This window comes from Heptranchias perlo, chromosome 5 (genome assembly GCF_035084215.1).
Source record: "Heptranchias perlo isolate sHepPer1 chromosome 5, sHepPer1.hap1, whole genome shotgun sequence".
Lineage (NCBI taxonomy): Eukaryota > Metazoa > Chordata > Chondrichthyes > Hexanchiformes > Hexanchidae > Heptranchias > Heptranchias perlo.
The window spans coordinates 91,942,094-91,966,648 of NC_090329.1; the positions used below are offsets into that span (position 1 = coordinate 91,942,094).

General features: G+C 41.5%; 1 protein-coding gene and 1 long non-coding RNA gene across 2 annotated transcripts in view; one reads left to right on the forward strand and one right to left on the reverse strand.

Annotated features, from left to right (window-relative positions):
* LOC137321923 (fibrocystin-like) overlaps nt 1-24,555 on the reverse strand; it is a 440,431-nt gene that overhangs the window by 376,355 nt on the left and 39,521 nt on the right. Inside the window, exons 9-19 of the mRNA XM_067984789.1 lie at nt 23,474-23,538; nt 22,799-22,838; nt 20,505-20,575; nt 18,622-18,723; nt 17,904-17,999; nt 15,116-15,260; nt 13,251-13,365; nt 9,903-10,178; nt 8,650-8,739; nt 5,125-5,215; nt 2,757-2,899 (exon numbers count right to left, since the gene is read on the reverse strand). Of these exons, the coding sequence (XP_067840890.1) occupies nt 2,757-2,899; nt 5,125-5,215; nt 8,650-8,739; nt 9,903-10,178; nt 13,251-13,365; nt 15,116-15,260; nt 17,904-17,999; nt 18,622-18,723; nt 20,505-20,575; nt 22,799-22,838; nt 23,474-23,538 (1,234 nt within the window). The remainder of the gene's footprint in view (nt 1-2,756; nt 2,900-5,124; nt 5,216-8,649; nt 8,740-9,902; nt 10,179-13,250; nt 13,366-15,115; nt 15,261-17,903; nt 18,000-18,621; nt 18,724-20,504; nt 20,576-22,798; nt 22,839-23,473; nt 23,539-24,555) is intronic.
* The window catches only part of LOC137321924 (uncharacterized), a 55,042-nt gene continuing 40,578 nt past the window's right edge, over nt 10,092-24,555 (forward strand). The window contains exon 1 of the long non-coding RNA XR_010962925.1: nt 10,092-10,233. This is a non-coding gene — a long non-coding RNA (uncharacterized lncRNA). The remainder of the gene's footprint in view (nt 10,234-24,555) is intronic.

The following is a 24,555-nucleotide window of genomic DNA, read 5'->3' on the forward strand; positions in this document are numbered from 1 at the left end:
TTATTAGAACATAAGAACATAAGAAATAGGAGCAGGAATAGGCCATACGGCCCCTCGAGCCTGCACCGCCATTCAGTCTGATTATAGCTGATCTTTGACCTCAACTCCACTTTCCTGCCCGATCCCCACATCCCTTGATTCCCCTAGATTCCAAAAATCTATCCATCTCAGCCTTGAATATATTCAATAAACTCAGTATCCATAGCACTCTGGGGTACAGAATTCCAAAGATTCACAACCCTATGAGTGAAGAAATTGCTCCTCATCTCCGTCTTGAATGGCCGACCCCATAACCTACGATTATGCCCGCTAGTTCTAGACTCTCCAACCAGGGGAAACAATCTCTCAACATCTACCCTGTCAAGCCCCCTCAGAACCTTAAATGTTTCAATGAGATCACCTCTCATTCTTTTAAACTCCAGAGAGTATAGGCCTATTCTACTGAACCTCTCTTCATAGGACAACCCTCTCATCCCAGGAATTAATCTAGTGAACCTTCGTTGCACCACCTCTAAGGCAAGTATATCCTTCCTTAAATAAGGAAACCAAAACTGTACACAGTATTCCAGGTGAGGTCTCACCAAAGCCTTGTACAACTGTAGTAAGACTTCCTTACTCTTGTACTCAAACCCCCTTGCAATAAAGGCCTACATGCCATTTGCTTTTCTAATGCCTGCACACTAACTTTTTGTGTTTCTTGTACAAGGACACCCAAGTCTCTCTGAACACCAACATTTAATAGCTTCTCACCATTTAAAAAATATTCTGTTTTTCTATTCTTCCTACCAAAGTGAATAACCTCACATTTCCCCACATTATACTCCATCTGCCACCTTCTTGCCCACCCACCTAACCTGTCTATATCCCTTTGCAGACTCTTTGTGTTCTCCTCACAGCTTACTTTCCCACCTAGCTTTGTATCATCAGCAAACTTGGATACATTACACTCAGTCCCTTCATCGAAATCATTAATGTAGATTTTAAATAGTTGAGGCCCAAGCACTGATCCTTGCGGCACCCCACTAGTTACAGCCTGCCAACCTGAGAATGACCTGTTTACCCTTACTCTCTGTTTTCTGTCCTTTAACCAATCCTCTATCCATGCTAATATATTACCCCCAACCCCATGAGCCCTTATTTTGTGTAACAACCTTTTATGTGGCACCTTATCGAATGCTTTTTGAAAATCCAAATATACTACATCCACTGATTCTCCTTGATCTGCCCTGCTAGTTACATCCTCAAAAAACTCTAATAGATTTGTCAAACACAATTTCCCTTTCATAAAACCATGTTGACTCTGCCTAATTATATAATGATTTTCTAAGTGCCCTGTTACCACTTCCTTAATAATGGATTCCAGCATTTTCCTGACGACCGATGTCAGGCTGACTGGCCTGTAGTTCACTGTTTTCTCTCTCCCTCCCTTCTTGAATAGCAGGGTTACATTTGCTACCTTCCAATCCACTGGGACCATTCCAGAATCTAGAGAATTTTGAAAGATCACAACCAACGCATCCACTATCTCTGCAGCCACCACTTTTAGAACCCTAGGATGCAGGCCAGGGGATATTGTTGGCTTTTGGTCCCATTAGTTTGTCCAGTTTTTTTTTATGATGATAAGTTCCTCGCTCTCATTTACCCCTTGGTTCCCCACTATTTTTGGTTTGCTTTTTGTGTCTTCTACTGTGAAGACAGATGCAAAATATTTGTTTAACACATCTGCCATTTCCTGATTCCCCATTATAATTTCTCCTGTCTCAGCCTCTAAGGGACCAACGTTTACTTTTGCCACTCTCTTCCTTGTAGAATTAGTATTAGTAACTTCGTAGAATTAGTACCTTTGAAACCAAAAATTTTCAATGGAATTTGCTAGAGGGGCATGGAATTCCACTCCTCCTTACAGAGGGACTATAAGGGATGAAAACCATGTTCAGTGGCACTTCCACATCCCCCCACCCACCTCCCACCCATCAAGGCTCCCACTGCGAACAAAATCAGGTCTAGGGGAATGGGAAGCATTCACCAGTCCTACCCACATTTTCAACAAGAGTAAAAGAGAACGATGGAGAGAAGGCTCCCCCCACCCACCAATTCGATGGAACTCCCGCCCTAGCAAAGAGTATCCTATTCTCATCTCCCCTCCCCACCGCCAAACGTGACTGCATTTGGTTTGACTCCCCTGGTGCAATGCCATGGGAGAGCTAGAAATATGTTAAAAAATTCTTGAGACTGCCTCCTCACACGCATGATCAGCATTGTCCCTTCATGAAATTAGTGGAAATTAGACAGCTTAGTATGAGAACGCAGCAGTGCAGCAACATCCTGTATGTAAAGTGCTTGGATAAAAGTTTAGGCCCATGATTTTTTTAGGCATCACCATCGAGAGATACTAAGCACATCCATAGTTCTTCTGGAACTAAGAGGAATCAGAGGGGGAGTCATCAATTGTTGCTTTCATGGACTTCCCAGCAGCCAGTTATACTGACAACAGCCTGGGGGCATGTCACCTGCAAGATTCTCCCTTCTGGAATTTGGTGAGAATTGAAATACAGAGGAGCAAGAGATTTTGAAACGGGAGGGGACAAGGGAATATTTGATGAGGCACCAACTTATTCTTCATATATTCAGTGGCACTTATTCAATAGGAATAACTGGGTAAATAGAAGGTCCTAATCACCTTGAGGGTTTCCCAGTAGTTAGATACTGATGTAGTAAAGATGGAAATTTTTCCTCTCTGCCCTAGTGCTACTCACATGCGTGTATTTTGTGACATCATATCTGCTGCTCGAGTCTCGAGTGGCCCGTAGAAGGTGTTGTGGATTGTAAACACTGAACCTTCCACAATACGGCTCCGCCCAGCTCACACGGTATCCTTCAGTGTCCGGGTCTTCTGTTCCTGGTTGGGCAAAAAAAAAAATCCAAATTAATAAAATCACATTCCAAATACTATGATGGAATGATTGCATACAACAAAATATTTTCAAATAGTATTGTGCCAATAAGAAATCTTTTGAAGGTCTGTGATAAACCAAGGGCAAATACTTGGGTCTGCTTAGAACAGTCATTTAGGGCATGATTTTGACCCCGAGCCGGGAAGAGGGCAGGTCAAATTGCAGATGGGAAACCCGGAAGTACGGGTTTCTTGGACATCCTTACGATTTTGACGGAAGGACGTCTTTTATTTTTTTTGTCGGTTTGCCATCCGACTGACCGGCCTGATTGACAGGCTGGTCTCAGTCAGACAGGAGAGCAGCCAGAGAGAGGACATGTTCAGGTAAGTTTTTGATTGTATGGATGGGGGGGGGGGGCTGGGGGGGAACATGGCAGGGCACGGGGGGGCATAGATGGGCAGGGGGGCACAGGGGCATGGGGGTCTGCGATCTTTGTGGGGGGAGGAAAATCGGGGTTGGGGGTTCGCGATCAGGGATCGGGGTCAGGGATCCGCGATCGTTGGTGGGGGGGCAATCGGGGATGAGGGTGGGGGTCTACGATCATTGGGGGGGGGTCACTAAAGGTAGGCTTGTTGGGCCTGGGGGAAGCACTCCATGCTCCTCCCGGCCTACAACCTGTGCCAGAAAGGCACCGACCTACTAGTCTCGGGCCTTCTCGCCTCCTCTCACGCGGTGTGAAAGAAAAGACCCAGGAATCCCGGTCCCCCCGGGGTTGAAATTGTGAACTGTGGGAAAATGGGAGCCCGAAGCCTCCTTGAAAGGTTTTAAGGCCCTACCCGCCTCCTGGGAGCGGGTTGGTCACCCGTCCCTTGACCCGCCCCAGTGAAAACCTGAAATGGGCAGGTTGGGGCTGGGTCTGAAATGATTGCAATTTTGAATGCCCCCGCCCCCAACCCACCCAGTTTTCACTGTTAAAATCGTGCCCTTCATGTTTAGCTCAAGGACAATGCACTTTACATTGTGCAAAACAGGTGATGTTCATTTTTATTCTGAGTACTCAGAGTTTAGGAAGTTGGTGCTGCACACAATATTAAAAGAAGTATACAGAGAAACTATTTCTTCTAGTGAGGGAATCCAGAACAAGGCATCATAATCTTAAAATTAGAGCTAGGCCATTTAGGAGTAAAATCAGGAAGCACTTTTTCACATAAAGGGAATGGAAATCTAGAATTTTCACCCCCAAAAGGCTGTGAGTAATGGGTCAATTGAAATTTTCAAGATTGAGATTGATAGATTTTTGTTATGTAAGGGTATCAAGGGATATGGAGCAAAGGCGGATAAATTGAGTTGAGGTACAGATCGACAGTGATCTAACTGAATGGTGGAATAAGCTCGAGGGGCTGAATGGCCTGCTCCTGTTCCTATGTTCCTAATCTTTTATCCGATTTGCTGTTAATGGGACCTTCTGTATGCAAATTGGCTGCCCCATTTGCTTACATAACTAAGCAGATGTCAGCTCAGATCTCGCTCAATGCCCAGCACCAACAGCCTAACCCTAACCCTGAAGTCAATGGAAAGTAAAAGCACACAGGGTGTAAAACAGCAATCTGAACCAAACCCATCTGTTTCTGCCCAGCGGGTTAGGTTAAAATTATCCCCCAATGACGTTATTCAAGCAACCTACCAAAATAAACACATTGAATTAGGCACAGTTTACATCTCTTCACCCTGTCTTCTCCTTCCCCCATTCTCTATGTTCTATTTTTAATTAACTTTAATGTTACTGTTCTCTACCCATCTACATTATCTTTTCTACACTTTGTCTCTTTTAAAAACTAAGAGACTTGACATTCCTTCTTTCGCCTGGCTCCCACCATCTATTTTGATGGGAGCAACTTTTTTAAAACAATTGGATTTTCTTTGGCTATAAAACTGACTCCAAAAGTTATGTTTTTAGCCAATCAAAAATTCACAATGTGTAGCTTGGCCTCATCACATCAAAGACACAACCAATGAAACATCTGTTCCACGTTAATAATCAAAACAGGAAGAGTAAACTCGTTAGTGGCTCACAAAACAAAAGTACACCCAGGCACTCTGGTAATCTGATCTTTAGCACAGTTAATTATGGGTTAATTGTAGGTCAAAACTGATTAAGTGGGAAATCAGTGGTTATGATGTCTCTGAGAGAAACTGCACAAAGCATTCTGGGTAAGTTTCACATACATACCTTGTTCAAATCCAGCTTGAAGAAAAATGTCAGCCGAAGGGGAATTGTTCTCACAGTTCACAGATAAAATCTGCTCAATTGCCGACAAGAGCTGAGTTTAAACAACAGTAAATTGCCATAAATATTAATGGTTATAACAATAAAACTTAAACCTTTACAAATTTTCGTATTTCTGTCAGTCAATACACTAAATCTCAGGAAGGAGAAAAGGAACCTAATAAATCCCGCTGCTTTAAATCTGTTATCGTTCTGAAATATTTATGACATTTGCATTGTAAATGATTGAGTCTCAGCTGGTTTGAAGACACTTCTACCATTTTATGTTGGGCTCCTAGTTGAGCAGTACTCAAATGGAAACCTACTCAGTCCTGATTATCCTACCGCCACCAAATTAAAACCCATTAGAGGATGGAGACCCCCGATAAATGGGAAGAAATCAATCTTCACGCTCTCAGTTTTAAATAGAGACAAAACTGATGGCAGCTGACAAATCCCAAGAAAATGTTACATCTCTGATGCCATTGGATGTCCAAGAGTTCCCCTGCTTTATATTAGAAGGTGCAGACAGAGAGCTATTTATCTGCTGTATGTAAAAGATCCCAACACTTATCTCTCAACCAACACCACTAAAACAGATTATCTGATCATCTATTTAATTGTTGTTCATGGGACTTTGACGTATGCAATTTGGCTGCTGTGTTTCCTGCATCACAGCAGTGACTACACTTCTAAAGTAGTTAATTGGCTGTGAGGGGCTTTGTGATATCCTGAGGAATGAAAGGCACCATATAAAGGCAGGTTCTTTCTATTAATTTAACAAGGTAAAACTGTTCTTGTTTTCAACATACTATTACAGAGGTACCATGAGGAAACTCTTTTTTTTAGGGAACATAGGAGAGTCATCTGACCATTGAGCAAAAACCCCATGGCCCCAGTGGTAGATCCTGGGTGGAAGTGGCCCAGTGAACATCAAAATGCTGAGTCTCTGGCCAAAAGCCTTGGAATTTGCACAGGGGCCTGGGGCAAGCGTCCTTTATAAACGCTTGTTTTAATTTGTTACAGCTAGCACGCAGAAAAACCTTTCCCTTTTAGACTTATAAATAAAATATTTTGCCATAATTATTTCATTAACAGCAATGTCCCTTTAAAATAGTCTAATAGGCTAAATACAGATGGTCTCTAAATGTTTTAACCATCACTCCTGGCTTCTTTCTGTTTTCTTAGTCCAATGGGCGAATATTAAGTAATTCCACATTATCCAGACTTGTGACCAGCAACATTTCAGTGAATATGTTGGCATTCAATCCCAAAACATAAAGCAAACCAACCAGTCCATTTCTTAAAGGAACAATCATTTGGATTTTTGTTAATGTGAGTGATTCTTACCGGTTGGGTAGTTAAACTCAAAGTCATTTTTCACACCAGAATATTTTAACCTTGTGTTCATTTTTATTAATATATTTTCATATACAGTATGCATTAAAAATCCATGTCAGTGTGGCTTATGAGTGATTAAACCAATACCCACGGCATAGTAATTCACTCTGTTATACTGCTTGCATTGTAATTGTACGCTGTACAGCAAAACATCCACATAATGTGGAGGCTAGCTCCCATTATAATGATTAATGAGAGTTTTATTTATCACTCAGCTCATGAAAAGGAGATTTTTCTTTAATTAAACTTAAACCACATTGTATATCTATGATGGTAAACTCTAAAGGGTTGAAATTATGCTTTGCAGAATTTTAACATGTTCAAATTAAATTTCTTTGTTTGCTTATTAACCCAGATGGGTTTGTGGTTTTGTTACTGATCTCGCTTACCGTGATTCCAACCCACAAGTACTTTCTACTAAGTATTAAATGACAGCTTTATCTAACTGTTTCTTCTCTTTAAAGCTCTCAAGAGTTCCATATTCTAAGTGCAAGAGACAGGATAGAGAGAAGTATTTTAGAAGGATATCCTGATAGGGTTAGATGACGTAGGGAGGGAGGAGGCTCGTGTGGAGCATAAACACTGGCAGAGACCAGTTGGGCCAAATGGCCTGTTTCTGTGCTGTAAATTCTATGCAATTCTATGTAATTTTAAACAGATAGGTCCTAAAATTCCAGGTGTAAGGAATCTTACAACACCAGGTTATAGTCCAACAGTTGGACTGTAACTGGTGTTATAAGTTTCCTTACATTTGTCCACCTCAGTCCATCACTGGCATCTCCACATCATGGCTAAAATTCCAGGGGCTGGGAAGCACATTTTTGCAGCATGATGATGGCAGGAGCGGTTGGAATTGGTGGCGGAACCTGGATCTAAGCAACTTTGTACACCAGGGACACCGGGGGAGTTGGTAGGGGTGGGGAGAAGGTAGTTCCAAAACTCACCTTTTGGTTCTGCAGTGCAATTGATCACACTGCCCACACTGCCAGAAGAAAGCAAGAACAATTCTTAAACATTTTAAATGAAGCTTCCCAAACCCCACTAGCTTGCTTTCAGACCAATAAGATGCCAGAGCAAAAATCCTTCCCTGCCCCCACCCCCACCCCCTGAAAGGAAATCTGGCTGGGTGTATAATGGGCAACCCATCTGATAGCCTGTTTTATACTATAGACAAAAGTTAAAATTCCCCTTCATTTTTATCCAGGTGATCATAGAGAGCATCGCTTGTGATCCTTTCACACATCTTACCTATAATTGACATCAGACTAACGGGCCTATAGTTCCCTGGATCTGACTTGTCGCTCTTTTTGAAAATCAGAGCTACATAAGCATCCCTCCAGTCCAAGGGAATGATCCAACTCTAGTGTGCTGTTAAAGATATGGGCAAGGGACTATGCCCTGTTTCGTTAATCACCCTCGAGTGGACATCATCTGGGCCAGCAGCCCGATCTATTTATGGTTCTTTATTCTGTCTGATAGGCTACCCGCAGCTAGTTTACAATTTTCTTATCTACAGTGCAACCCATAGCTGGTAGTTGAGCACGTTCACAGGAGTGAAGAGCAATGTGAAGTAATCATTTAACACCACTGCCATACCTTGGGAATCCATATGAATCTGTCCTAAGACATCTTTCGATGGCCCTACACAGACTTTACTGATCCTTTGACTCCTAATGTAGCTTAAAAGGCTTTTGCTATTGCTACCCCAATTGTCTAAATACCTTCCTCTCCATTAATCTCTTAGCTGTTCCGACAATTGCTTTTGCTTCCCTTAATTGTGCACAGTATTTGTCTCTGTTCTCCTGTGAACTATATTCCTTTCATCTGTAAAATTATTTTTGCTTAAGTCTAATTTGTCCTTGCACATATCTAGATAGCCATTTTGGTTTTGTTTTGCCATGTGCCTTTTTAAAAAAAAAAAATTCTTGGGACATTCGTGGCTTCTGGTTGCCATTTTGGAAAGGAGCCAAAAGTAAAAGCTAATCCACTTCGTTTGACTCTCAGGAATTACTGCCACCATTCTGTGGTATAAAATCAGTAAGAAATGACAGCCCGATTTCTTAGTTTATACAATTCCACTACACCCACCTGAGCAGCAGTAGCATTGGCTGGTATAAAGCTGCTGGAAACATTTTCCCAAGTCAGGCTAATCCATCCTGTACCAGTCACAGTCAACCTCTGCAAAACACAAATCACACACTTGTTACCTTTCTACTCAATTTAGACAATCAAATGCAAAATTTTAATGTTATTGTCATTGAGAGGAGAAAATCAATGTTCTCTCCTCTCCTAAACTTGCTGCCTCAGAGGCCAGCCGGAGTATTCCTCACTGATTTCTGACAGCACTTCATCACTTCGCCCAGCTGGTCATTCTTCATTTGTGAACCTACAGCATGAGCATTAATGAGTTATTCTTCCACGGATGGTACCAAGGCTGAACCTGTTCCCATCTTTTTCCAATTTCCATATATCTGAACTTTATGTTGATTTATATTCTGTCGCCAAAGAAAATGGGCTAAATTCACTATAACAACGTGGCCGACAGCACCTTGTCCTACCAACCGCTCCCACTCCCCCCACCCCCCCCTGCCAAATCTCAATCCCATAGGGTTAAAATTAGCACTGTGCATTTGGAGTGAATGTTGAGTAGGTGGTGAAAAGGCAGAGTACGCTTTATTTACCAACTTGATTTTTTTATCCCTCCTCGTTTCAAAGAAAACGTCATGAATCATGGTAAACATCTAAAACACCCTGGCCTAAGTCGTCTGCAGGCCTCAATGTAGGCCAATGGCTAAGATTTCATTCAGCTGCCCGATTTCTACTATTTTAATTAAAATAATATATTACTCTTTTCGAACGTTAAATAGGCATGATGATGCAAACCTGACAAAGATATAAAGCAGTTTGATCAGCTCAAGCCAAATCCAAACCATTGCCAACTCAATTTTGGTTCATTTTGTAAAATCCCCAAATGGCATAACTGTGCATACATTGAAATTTCTGCATAAGCAGTTATACTTAACAATGTTAGGGGGCAGAAACCCTATTGCCACTGAGTAACTGCTTTGCATTTGCCTAATTTGTCATCTGCTTACTGGATATTATTTTCAAGCTGTACATGTTCACATTTAGCCTTGAGGTGTACAATACCATTTCTGCCACTTATGTAAATTTTAGGACAATATTATCTTGCTTCAACTCTCAGAAGAGGTACTTAAAAAATATATGGATGAATACATTGCCCAACCTTTCACTTGCTATTTATCCATGTGGATGCAATCAAAATAAGAGCTATTGCATATTCTATCAATTACAGTACTATGAAATGCACATCAATTTACCTGTATCTCTGGAAGCCAGTCCACTCTGACTCGAATCTCCTGTCTCTCCCTGTAGTATGTATTTACAACCTCTGGCTTTAACCAAGTATTATGCAGCTGTATGCCAACTTTCATTTCTCTGTTAAGGGACTTCCCATGATACATTGCTTCCATGTAGTACTTCCTTCCTCCACTCAGTTGAATTTTCTCCGATTTCTGCTGCCACTCTTCATCCCAGTTGTATTCCCAATTATCTGCCCACTTGGAGATAGAACTTGGAATGGAAGCAACCTTCACCTTCAAAGGAAAACGCCAGCATTTATCAAAGTTGTGAGGATGGCATAAATTTCAGGTTATTAACCCAAGGAAACTTACTTTTTCAAAGATATGGGGATTCTTCTTCAAATCAAAAGTACCAGTTTTTGTTTTATTTTTAATTGCTGCTCATTTGATTTGGTTTGCTTTGTGCATAAGATATAATGCTGATGCATGGTTTCTGACTAGAAAGTTTAATATTCAAACTGCAGAATTTAAAGATGTTTGTAATAGGTTACTACCCCCCCTTGCTCCCACATTCCGAAATTGCGGGACAGTATTTGTGGGGTTGAGGACAGGGAGAAAGTGAGGGAAGAGTGATTCACTCATGCTCACACTGGCAACACAGACAGACTGATCACCATTATGCTTGTGTTGTCTCCTTTGAAATTACAGTGAAGCTTTTCTGTCTAGATTAGGTAAGGTGACCAAGAATGTACAACAAATAACGAGAAATGGAAGGTTTACGGATAGGAAACACTGATTATGACAGCCTCATTCCTTTTAAATTGATTTATTGCTACAAATTGTTCTACTTACTGTGTTTCACAAGCTATTTGTGTTCTAACTACATGTTGATTTTTGTTTAGAACATGGATTAAAATAGAATATTCCAAGTTTTTTTTTTATTCATTCATGGGATGTGGGCTTCGCTGGTGAGGCCAGCATTTATTGCCCATCCCTAATTGCCCTTGAGAAGGTGGTGGTGAGCCACCTTCTTGAACCGCTGCAGTCCGTGTGGTGAAGGTTCTCCCACACTGCTGTTAGGAAGGGAGTTCCAGGATTTTGACCCAGCAACGATGAAGGAACGGCGATATATTTCCAAGTCGGGATGGTGTGTGACTTGGAGGGGAACGTGCAGGTGGTGTTGTTCCCATGTGCTTGCTGCTCTCGTCCTTCTAGGTGGTAGGGGTCACGGGTTTGGGAGGTTCTGTCGAAGAAGCCTTGACGAGTTAAGTAGAGTTAATCTTATAAAATTATGCTGTTTTATTGCCCCATGGCAAAGCAGGTCTGTACAGCCTCTTTATTTTCAGAGTTTAAAAAATGTAAGCCTTCCATGATAAAGACTTCTGCTTGAAAGACAGTAGACTCCAAAATGGTGGAAAATGCACCAAATAAAGGGGCCTAGACCCGAACCGGGCGCAATTCAGTCGGTGCGCCAGAACGGAATGGCTCGGTAAAGTCATCCTCGAGCCTTATCAGAATAAATCAGGTGAGCCGCAGGTACTGATCATGCGCCCCAATGCAGCCCACCAATTTCGCCCCACGCCAAAGCCCAGAGGTAAGCCTGGGGAGGGGGCAATCGGGAGGGGAACAAGGGCGGGCCTTGGTCTGAAATGTGCACAAGAGCCCCATTTCAATATGAGGCCTGCGCTCATTCCACGTGACCAAGAGAACCACTAAAAAAAGGCTCCCAACCAATTTAGCAGTGGTCCAAATGCCCATGCAGATCGGGCACGGGCCTCTGCCTTGCTAAATTGGTTATCGTTGTGCCCATTTTAGGACCGTAAAACGGGCGCAACAATGTTAAATTTAGACCCCAAAGTATTAAAAATGTACCTTTTCTGGGGGTGTACAGCAACAGGTGCCCACCCCACCCCACTCCCCTCGCACTTTCAATACTCATATCCCTCTCCAAATATTTTTAAACCCACTATTATCAGAAAACGCACTTTCTGTTTTTTTATACAATATAAGTGATTGGATGTGGAATATACTGCAGCTCTGGTAGCGAGAAGACTTATGCTCACCTCTTATTCCTAATTATGACTATAAGAATGACCTGTAGTTTTCATCCATGAGTTTTATAAGTATAATGATGATAAATGCCAAGTGACAAAAATCTAAACTTCAATTGGTAGCATTTAAGATGAGCTGAATAATAATTTTCGACTGACAACACCGGAAGGAACATAGGAACAGGAGTAGGCCATTCAGCCCCTCGAACCTGTTCCGTCTTTCGATAAGATTGGGCTCGATATTAGGGGGGAGGCGGGTTGGCAGTGGGGGGTCGACCGGGCGCGTGGGTAACGCGCCCAGTGAATTCGGGGTGCTCCGCACGCGATCGCGGCCTAATTGAAGGTACTTACCTTGGCTTCCGGGTTTCGCGCTGGAAAGCTGCGCAGCGGGCGGACTGCGCACCCGCATCATAGGCTGTCAGCTGGAGGAGCCCTATTTAAAGGGGCAGTCCTCCACTGACTGATGCTGCAGAAAATAGGCAAAATTACAGCATGGAGGGCACTAAGAGTGGGACTGGTGTTACACATAGGCCAGATAAATTAAGGGTGATAAGTTACTTTCCCTTTTTACAACAATCAGAAGCTGTCATCATTATTTTATTGGGGCTAGCCCCCAAATTAGCAATCCCTTGTAGGCAACTTTCCACCTAACTCATGCTTGAGCAACCTTTTCAAATTCTTTGAACAAATAACAGAGAAGATAACTACTAAAGACACTAAATTCGGCAGGAATGGCAAATTGTGACGACAACTGTGAAAGACTGCAGGTGCAAATAGAGAGGACAGCAGGATGGGTAGATAGGTTGCAGATGCAGTTCAATGTAAAAAAAATGAAGTAATACATTTTAGAAGTAAGAATATGGAATAGGAAATACACCTTGATGTAAGATTTTAAATAGAGTAGAAGAGCATGGTGTGCAGGCACACAGGCGACAGTGCAAGAAGATAAGCCCAGGTGATCCAGTATACTCGGGCTCAGATCTATGAAAGCCTCCCCTAGGAAATCATGAAGTGGGTCATTTGAAATGTTGACTCTGATGAAGACCATCATGTCTCCTTAGAAAGCCTGGCAGCAGTTAGTTTTCAACGGGTGTTACATGAACGAGGGAGAAATTTTGAAGTTGGTGCAGCCTAAAGATTTTGTGTTACTGTCAAAAACAACCATAATGTTGCTTCTGCACTGTTGAAGTGCGGCCAAATGACAATCATATAGTGGCTATGGTCTATAATTAGTGAGATTGGGTATTCAGAATTTGGAAGTGGAATTGGCATTTAAGCCGTATGTATGAAACTTGAGCTGTCCATTTACTCTCACCTTTTCTGTAGCATCTTCTGACTGGCTGAGGTAGAGTGCAGCCTTTCCATATGCCTGGATCCAGAATGTATAGTTATTGGTATCTGGTGCCACAAAAAATCCACGTAACCGTGCACTGCATTAGAATCAGATGAATATTGTGAGATTAAGCTACATTCATTTCCTGACACACTTTTTTGATGGAGTTTATCTAGAATTGGGAAATGTTGTAAAGTCCACGATGAGCAATCTGGTCATCCTCAATCCTAACAATAATTTTTATTGTCAAGCTCAATCTCAGGACATTTCATCCCATTCTAGAACACTTCTTATTAGTTTTTTCAACAAGCTGCCTTCGGGTTGGAAAATATCAAACAAAAGTCCACCTCATAATGTATTCCTAATTGGAGAAAGCATGCATGTTGACAAGTGACTGAAATAGGATGGCTGATAAAGATCCTAAGTGAAATGATTTTGAGACCCTCAATCCTTTTTTCTAATGGACAAAAGTCCTAAACTGCCCTAAATGTGATACCTGTAGACACAGCTATACGAGTTCCACTAAGAGTGACCACATGTTTAAGACATAGAAATGTTACATTGGTGTGGCATAAGGGGGAGATATGTTACATCAGGTTACATCGACACAACACAGAAACAGGCCATTCAGCCTAACTGGTCTATGCTGGCATTTATGCTCCACACTAGCCTCCTCCCTCCCTACTTCATCTAACAATATCCTGATACCCTTCTATTCCTTTCTCCCTCGTGTGCTTAGTTTCCTCTTAAATGCATCTATGCTACTACTCCTTGAGATTCTTACCACTCTCTATTTTATATTTATGATCTCTAGTTTTGGACTCCCCCATAAGTGGAAACATTTTCTCCACATTAAGATAATGAACGAGTTTGATAGGTTAAAGACCTCTATCAGGTCACCCCTCAGCCCTCTTTTCTAGAGAAAAGAGCCCCAGCCTGTTCAGCCTTTCCTGATCCTCTCAGTTCTGGTATCATCCTTGTGAATCTTTTTTGCACCTTCCCCATTGCCTCTATATCCTTTCTATAATATGGAGATTAGAACTGTGCACAATACTCCAAGATGGTCTAACTAAGGTTCTATTCAAGTTTAACATAACTTCTTAGCTTTTCAATTCTGTCCCTCTAGAAATGAACCCTAATGCTTGATTTGCCTTTTTTATGGCCTTATTAACCTGCATTGCTACATTTAGTAAGTTGCTACTAAAACTTTTAGTGTATCTGTACCCCTAGATCCCTTTGCTCCTCTATCCAGTTTAGATTCTTATTATCCAAGCAGTATGTTGGGTGTTCTGGCAAATATGCCAAATCGTCATATGTAGAGCTCAGCTTAATACTGGACAATTAGCATTCAAAGAAATCCAGTAAGGAAAATGCAAATACTTAATTATAACTCTGAGTTGGCAAGTTATATTATAATAACAGCTAAATAAATTGCAGATTTTTGTACAGTATCCACCAAGATTGCACCAACGATGGAAAGAACAGGACAATGTGCAGCCCCAAAAAAAATCCACAGAAAATGATGTTTGTGCATGTGTAGTGCACAAAACTTTTTTTTTATTGGAAAGACAGGTCACCTGAATCCAAATTGGGCCTAAGGTCAGCTTGATTTTCACAAATAAATGGTTCAGATTGGTCTTATTCAGATTTTGCATTTTACTTTGGACCTCATTCCCACTGGGTATGCCCTGAAATAGTTACTTGTTCTACATTGGAGTACTGCTCAATTTTCCACCACTCTCATCCCACGCATTGATAAACTTACATGAAAAATAGATTTACTAACAATATTACATTTTAAATTCACTGATTGTCATTACACAGCCCGATCTGTACAGAGCACATACCTGAAAGTCCTCACAACTCCCATCAGGAAATGCTGTGGACTGCTGGCATTAGGTACAAACTGCCAGCTGTATCCAAGCGTAGCTTCAGTCAGGTTACCACCAAGCTCCGTATTGTCCCACACCTCAAACAGAAGACCACGGTTTCCTGTAGTAAAAACAAACATTACAGTAGGACACATAGATGTATGTTGTAACAGGGAATGAAGGGTTTCAAGAGGCAACAAGGGAAAAAGTTTGCTTGTATTTAGCTTATGGTATAAAGATTTATCATCCTATTGCAGCTTCTTCCTATGTTCAGTGTTACATTGGTGACCAACATGCCAAAAATCTGTACTTCATCTTGCTGTTGGTATCTCAGAAAGAATTACAGGATAAGACAATCTCAGACCTCTGATTGAGGATATCAGGTTCAGAGCTATCTGGCATCTGTATCTGTCAGCTGTACTTGAAATGAATTGAATCTGCAACAATTTGTATTTATATAGTGCCTTTAACATAATAAAACATCCCAAAGTACTGGTACATTTTGGGGTTTTTGGTCTAGATATTTTTCTTAGGTTTTGTGTCTTTCACTCTTTACAAACTGGAGTTTGCCTTTACCTGCCCAATATCTAAGTAATGTGTAGTGAACCCAGAGGTTGAACAGAGAGCCCTCGACGTTATATTTCACATTACTGTTTGTATCACATGCCCTCAGGTGATCTTCCTCAACTTCACTAGGTGGTAAAATAAACACTTCATTAGACCATGGCTTAGGCTATAAACTGCCATAGATTCATTAGCCAATAAAGGGATAAGTGAACAGAAGTAATGCCACACTGTGGATTAACAGTAGTTACAGACAATCTCTCCTCAGGTGATAGAAAGTAACAGGTGTGTCTGCTGCGCTAAACTGCAATGTGAACTCGACCTGACTCACGATTCCTAAATATTAATCTTTATGTGACAGTTTGTTGCTGATCATCCAGGAGTCTCTCTAGTCGATCTACACCTCTTTGATGACTTCAGATGGAATGTTCAGTTGGAACAAAACATAGCTGAGAAATTCTTTTCAAAATTTAACCAGGACAAGAACTTGTAAAAATCAAATAGAGCTACCAATCAAACATATATTTGAACTAAGTGCCTTGATTCTTCCCTTGGATTCCTGACCACACCTGGAGTACTGTGTACAGTTTTGGTCTCCTTACCTAAGGAAGGATATACTTGCCTTAGAGGCGGTGTAACAAAGGTTCACTAGATTGATTCCTGGGATGAGAGGGTTGTCATATGAGGAGAGAGTGAGTAGAATGGGCCTATACTCTCTGGAGTTTAGAAGAATGAGAGGGGATCTCATTGAAACGTATAAAATTCTTAGAGGGCTTCACAAGATAGATGCTGAGAGATTGTTTCTCCTGGCTGGAGAAACTAGAACGAGGCGTCATATTCTCAAGATAAGGAGTCGGCCATTTAGAACCAAGATGAGGAAATATTTCTTCACGTAGAGGTTTGTGAATCTCTGGAATTCTCTACCCCAGAGGGCTGAGAGTGCTCAGTCGTTAAGTATATTCAAGACTGAGATCAATAGATTTTTGGACACTAAGGGAATCAAGGGATATGGGGATAGGGTGAGAAAGCAGAGTTGAGGTAGAAGATCAGCCATGATCTTATTGAATGGCGGAGCAGGCTCGAGGGGCCGTATCATATAAATTTACGGCACGGAAGGAGGTAATTTGGCCCATCATGTCTGTGCTGGCCGAAAAAGAGCTAACCAGCCTAATCCCACTTTCCAGCACTTGGTCCATAGCCTTGTAGGTTACGGCACTTCAAGTGCACATGAGGGTTTCTGCCTCTACTACCCTTTCAGGCAGTGAGTTCCCTCTGGGTGAGAAAAATTCTCCTCAGCTCCCCTCTAATCCTTTTACCAATTACTTTAAATCTATGCCCCCTGGTTATTGACCTCTCTGCTAAGGGAAATAGGTCCTTCCTACCCTCTCTAGTGCAATCAGAGCTTTCGTGTAATGTGGTGACCAGAACTGTACACAGTACTCAAGCTGTGGCCTAACTAGTATTTTATACATTTCTAGCATAACCCCCACCCCCCCCCCCGACCTGCTCTTATATTCTATGCCTTGGCTAATAATGGAAAGTATCCCGTATGCCTTCTTAACCACATGATCTACCTGTCCTGCTACCTTCAGGGATCTGTGGACATGCACTCCAATGTCCCTCACTTCCTCTACACCTCTCAGTATCCTCCCATTTATTGTGTATTCCCTTGCCTTGTTTGCCCTCCCCAAATGCATTACCTCACACTTCTCTGGATTGAACTCCATTTGACACTTTTCTGCCCATCTGACCAATCCATTGATATCTTCCTGCAGTCTACAACTTTCCTCCTCACTCTCAACCACACTGTCAATTTTTGTATCATCTGCAAACTTCTTAATCATGCCCCCTACATTTACGTCTCAATCATTAATATATACCACAAAAAGCATATGGCCTACTCCTGCTTCTATTTCTTATGTTCTGACCAGAATTTCCTCAGACTTCTCCCGATTTCTTGCTGTAACTTTGGTGGAAGATTGGTGGAACCCCCTAAAAAAAATTATGCTTTTATTCCAGGCTTTCTGCCATTCTCCCACTGAAGTTACGGCAGGAGATCAGGAGAATTCTGTAGTAATTCTACACTAACATTTATATTCTGCGATCATTTCCTGCTGGTTCTAAACTGTGTAATAATAAATGTCCTGTAAAACAAGTTGTTAAACTGAAATCCATTTTATCATCCAGCAATAAATTGTACCTGGATGAGGCCTCATCAGTCCTGTTGAACGTTGAATGGATCCTGTTGTGCAGACTATTTCATTCGAACTGTACCTTGTTTTTGTACAAGGAATCCCTGCAACAGTAAAAAAAGAATTGCTGAGCCTGCTGAAAGATGATTTTTTAATAATGCAAGGAAGCATTAGACATTTAGGACAATTTGCAGGAGTGTGAAAGGTCACAATGGTTCAAAGGGGTAGGATATGAGATGGAACGATGTGAAGTGGGGACAACCAAAGGGATTGATATCTTTGATATCAGACACTGAAGTGGTTTTGTGTTTGTCAGTGGGAGATTGAAGTTAAATTGTTAATGGAGTGATCTGTTGCTGCCTCAGGAGTGAGGTTGGTCTCCTATTTAAAGCAAGATTATTTATGTTTATACTAAGTTGTAATAAATAAATTAAAAGCTATTTTAAAAATCAGTTCAATGTGAACTCTTTTCCATCTGCTGCTGCCCATTAAGAGATAAACACTAAATAGTCTAATGCCTGCACAGAAGATTAACAATTTCATCTAATTTCTCACTGGTAGCTAATCATGGGCTGAATTAACTCTTTCGACAGCCATTTCAAATTAACACTAAAGTATGGCAGCTATAAAAGAGATGACACAGAGTATACTGCCCAGCAGTATCACTGCCTACTTTTATAAACATAAAAACAAAGTAAGGTAATGTACCTGCCACAGTAAGGTTACCTGCAACAGCGACAGTAATGAGGTCGTTGAAGAAGTTCCCTGCGATGGTGATGTCAGTCCCTCCTGCCAAACTCCCAGACATTGGATTAACAGCCAGAATTTCTACATTTAAAAAAGAAAGAAGCAAAACCTAAAAATTATTAATTGACTGGTACCAACATTTTGTAAGTCCAGTCGGTCTGTTTATTTAGCAGCCAGTAGTACTCTGAAAGCTGTTACGGAATTGAGTGATGGAATCGTTGCTTCAGACTACTCCATTAATAGAAATTATCATGAAAGTGTGACCTCCTTGGTTCCAGTAATGATAGGAGATTAGTAAACTGATCTCAAAACCACTGCCTCTACTGTGAAAGTCCATTCCACCCCTTCCCTACATCACACAGTCAACTGTGGGAGAACCTTCACCACACGGACTGCAGCGGTTCAAGAAGGCGGCTCACCACCACCTTCTCAAGGGCAATTAGGGATGGGCAATAAATGCCGGCCTCGCCAGCAATGCCCACATCCCATGAACGAATAAAAAAAAACAGTCTCATTCGGACAAATAAAAACTCAGTTCCGTTTTTTTCTCAGCGCTAATTCAGAATTCTTGAAGTACATTTAAATCTGCCAGTTTAGAAGACATATTTTCTCTGGTTTTAATATATACACTGGAGGAGAAGCAGTGACCTGGTGTAAATAGCAGAATTTCTGGGACTACAGGATTTTCCCTCATTATCCTGTTGTTTACATACATGCACTCTCTGGGCACGGGCACTTCTCCTGGAATTTAGGTGTATTTTAGGAATGTAACTCTGGTGTTTTTGACTTATACCCAAATTCATTTCCCCTACACTGGAACTTCATCACTTTAGCCCCCCAGAAATATCAGAATTTCATGATAGGTATTCCTTAAAAGTCACACAGAGGTTATTGATAAGATTAACCATCTGCAAGACAAAAAATTGATAAGATTAACCATCTGCAAGACAAAAAATGTTTTTCCCCGCATTCATTGTAATGTTAAAAACATTTATTCCTGTTTTGTTGGGAAAATAGAATATTCAGGGGTTTACTGAAGACTCATTTTTAACCTAAATACTTTATTACTTCACATCTAGATCACCAGTCTCTTAACAAATCAGAATAAAGCATTACAAAAATGAATTGGATTCAAATCCAAGCAATTCATTGATCTGCATCCCTAAAAGTGCATGCAGTACCTGTACTGGGACTGGTCTGCTATTCATTCTTATCACCAGCCAAAATATTATTCCTAGGATTCAAAGGACACTTTCCAATGCAATACAACACAAGAAGCATCCCTTATTTATAATTTGTACTCAACAGAATTGCCATTGTAATCGCCACTGAAATTATTTATTTTAAAACTGTGAATCAATTAATACAAAACTTGTTTTAAAAAAATTACTATTAAAAGACTGGATAAACATTAAAAATGTTTGACGAGAAGGTTTGACGGTATTGCTGGGATGTCGTCAGAAGATCAGCAGGTACACTGGATAGGCAGGTAAATGGGGTTCTCGACCTTCTTCGCACAAAGTTAAGCAGCCAATTGGAGAACCCCCGAGGAAATTCCCAGCGCATGTAATCAAGGGTATCCAACACTCTGATCCCAGGCAGTCATCTGAAAACTTTGCCAAGACAATGATTTTTGTTCAGTGTCCAAACTTCAAAGCAAATCATTTCACCAGTGGCTTGGGACAGATCTCTCAGACAGCTGTTGCCAGAAGCAGCAGAATCACAAATGAACCACCTGCCCTACCCGTGAATGGGCTGGTGGGGAAGCTATTCCCCTGCACTCTTTCATCGCCAGCTACTTCTTGCTTGCAAGGCAGAAAATGTGGAATAAATTGCCTCTAAATTACACCAATAAGACTTACCTGGGTGGGTCTGATACAGGAAAAGTTCTTGCTTGGCACTTATACGCCAGGCATCTTTATTAATCATGGACCTACAATAAAACCAACACAATCTCATGTTTAAAGCTGTTCCATCACTTCCTCTTGGTTTATGCAGACTGAACTGAATTATATCTCCACCCCCCATACCCCGAACCCTCCAGTTCATTATGATTTTCCAATTAAAAAAATCAACTTGACAGTCCAAATCTTGGAGCTGAATACGTGTGAGAGTTTAAAGCAGTAAATTTTCCAACTCTGTTCTGCCAGTAGAGAGCCTATCTCACCAGCAGAACATAGCAGAAATTCAGGTGCATCTTGTGCACAATTTTCTAACCATGTTGTTGGAAAATCGTGTGCTGTGCGCAACTAAATTTCCAAAACACAATCCCAGAGATAAGGCTCCATGCCAGAGGTGCTAAATCAGAAAATTACCCCTTGGATGTACCCTAGCAGAATAAGACTCAAACATTATTCCAGATAATATATTTTTATCCCGTTTTCAATGTTAATGGAAATAGAGGCAGCTTTCTAAATAGTTGTACCCTTCATACTCAAACCATCATAAACCTGGTCATATGCCATGAAAGAATTATGCACCTGAGGGAGAAACTTGAAAGTCTATAGGTTATGTGCCATGTCATTTTTAGGTTTATTTTTATACCCTGTTTGTTTTGTATTCTTCATTTCTCAGCTTATATTACAGGAGGATGAACTTCATCCTGATTTGTGCCCCAACAATATAACCAATTTTTGAATGGAAAATAGCTTATTTTTCAATTAGTAAATGTAAAACTTTAAGATCCATCAAAATAAACAGGTGTCTCCCCCAGTCATTTCCCAGTCTAAGCAGTGAAGCTTGCATTTGAACATTTTAATATGCTACTGGTAGCAATCATGGACTTCTTAAAAATGTTTAAACTTTCTTTCTCAATTCTTCTTCCTCTTTTGGAAGAGTTTATTCTTGGTGGGATACAGTGCCACAGGCAGTAAGAGCCAAAGTCCAAATGCCCATTCTTCAAGTTTGAGCATTAACATGCGTTCCTGCAGCTATTGGACATGGGAGGGCATCACAGCCCAGACCAATCCTGTTCTCAACTGATGTCTACACGCACACACTTTCCAGCAAGGGTCACTGGATAGCTTTCAAGAGCAACAACACTGACAGTGTTTCCTCTCTGTAGCACCCTTACTGAGATCAGCCAACTCAGCATAGTCCAAAAATCAAATCTAGGACCTGCCGTTCTGTGTGCCTTTATTCCTACATATTAGGGCATTTAAATACTTGAATAGTATGTATCACCAATGCTTAGCATTAACACATATTTCCAGCCCAATACTAAGTATGGGATGAAATTATGTCTGGAAAAAAATTGAGGCCCCAAAAATCCATGGTGGTGGTGGGGAGGGGTGGGAGGTTCCACCATAACTTCGGCAGGAGACCGGCAGAACCCACCGGAAATTGGCAGGGGCACGGTTGCACCAGGTCTCCGTTGTTTCCAAGATTTTTCAACCTGCCTTGTAAAGGACGGAACCTCCACCCAGCCATTACAAGGCTGATTTCATCAAGGGGTAGAAAGAGGCGCAAGGACTCGCTAGACTGGGAAATTCCACTTCCATGGCTCATTCAGGACTTGGTGTAGTTCAGGACATCATCAGGAGGCACACAAGCCTCCAGATGGCCATAAATGGGTGCTATTACAAGCAGCCTGGACCCTACAAATAATGGTGCAATTTTTTACAAATTTATCTTGATTGGCTTCTTACACAAAGTGCCAAGGGGGACCAGGCCAGGGTTTGTGGGGGAGGGGGGGAAGTGAGGGGGGACGAGCAACCTCCCCATGGTGGCCAAGCGCCGGATTGTCCAGCTGTAAAGAGTAGGTGGGTGCCAGAGATGCTCCTGCAGTAGTCTGTCGGCCCAATGTAAATAACGTGCCCTTCCACTGCGGCTGCAAGCTCCAGCATGGTCAGTGCTGGAGGGCACTGCCTGGATCTTATCCCGCAGATTTCAGGGGTCTGAATCCCTGAAAGAAATGGGCATGTCCATTGTGCAAAACTCCAGCCATGTTTTGGAAGAATGTTTACACATATCTTAGCCAGAGTGGTGCTAAGATCAGATATGAACTGCCTTTAACTTCCAGTTCAACTACTAATATTAGAAAATAATATTAACATGAAATAGCCACAGGAATATGCAGCCATTATTGTTATTATTCTATTGTTCTGAGGCTCAGACCTCAATCCCATGCCCAGTGGGCAATAAATGAATCACTTACCTTCCTTTGTTAAACACTGAAAAGCTAACATTCTGAGAACCTATAATAAAAAAAGCAATATAAGAACACTGGAATGGAAGAAAGTAAAGACCAGAAAAATGTTGCAGTCCATCTGCCCAGTCCTGAATGGTAATATCCCTAAATCGCTCATTACCTCACAAATCGATCCAATTCTCTCAAATTCTCTCAAATTTTTCCACAGTCAAGGGCAGATCTTGTCTTTGTGCAATACTGTAAATGGGTGATAGCGAGTCGACAGCCCATTTTACATCTCTCCCGTTTTTTATTTCTATTGAAGTCACGGGCTGACGATTCGCTATCATCCATTTTACACTATCACACAAAGTTAAGATTTACCCCTCTGTCCCCACTGCCTCCCAGAACAGTCCACTCCACATATCTGCCACTCTGTGTAAAGTAGTTAAACCAGAACTGTGTGTGCCCCTCCCCTCTTCTAAGCTTGAACCCACATCCCCTGGTTCTAGAGTTTGTGACAATCTCAAACATATCATTAGGGTTCATTTTGTGTATTCCATTAAGAACCTTGATTACTTCAAAGAAACTTGGAGGATCTACTGCCAACATCAGCAATAAGCACACTACCAATATCATTATTTTAAACCGCATTTGTACTCTATATTTGATATTTTTAAAAGTCTTGTTATTAATACCAACCAATGTAGCTGCCCTCTATGCAGCACTGGAGAGTTCCAGTTCCAAAATGTATTTGTGCAGGGTACCTGCAGAATAAAGGGGAGTTCATTGGATTTTATATTTTACATACAAGTAGAGTTGCCACTAACTGTACCATGGAAAAAAAAACCATGATCCGGTTTCATATGCCAACAAGGCTGAATAGTTGCTATGAATATAATTCAGTGAAGAAGCAGAGTGTTAGCAACTGTCTTGAAACTGAGGATGAGAATAAAATAGTACATATTCTTACTAACTACTTCCTCCAAGTATTCCCAAGGGAAGACATAAGGAACATGCTCTCTCCAAACAAGATAGTCCAAGTATAATTAATGACTTCACCATATTTGAAATGGAAGTTCTAGGCAGACTAAGTGGGCTTAAAACCAATAAATCCCCATGGATAAATGGTATTTATCCAATAATGCTGAAAGAGACTAAGGAGGAGATTAGTTATGCCGGAGTTGGGGGGTGGGGGGTGGGATGGGGGACACTGGGTGTACTGAATTTGGTGCCTCAGGGCTTGGTGTTGGGACCTCTGCTGTTGACTATAAGTCATGATGTGGAGATGCCGGTGATGGACTGGGGTTGACAATTGTAAACAATTTTACAACACCAAGTTATAGTCCAACAATTTTATTTGAAATTCACAAGCTTTTGGAGGCTTCCTCCTTCCTCAGGTGAATGTTGTGGAAATGAAATCCTCGAACCCTTCGCATTTATAAATCACAGAACAATGCCTGGTGATTACAGATAGTCTTTCCAACTGCCCGTTGCCACAGCAATCACAGTGTGCAGACAGTGAGGTGTTACCTAAAAGGCCACCGAATATACAAACCACCAAAAAAAAAACAGAGAGAGGCAGAAACATAGAAAAGACAGCAAATGACCCGTTATATTAAAAACAGATAACATTTGTTCTGGTGGGGTTACGTGTAGCGCGACATGAACCCAAGATCCCGGTTGAGGCCGTCCTCATGGGTGCGGAACTTGGCTATCAATTTCTGCTCGACGATTTTGCGTTGTCGTGTGTCTCGAAGGCCGCCTTGGAGTACGCTTAACCG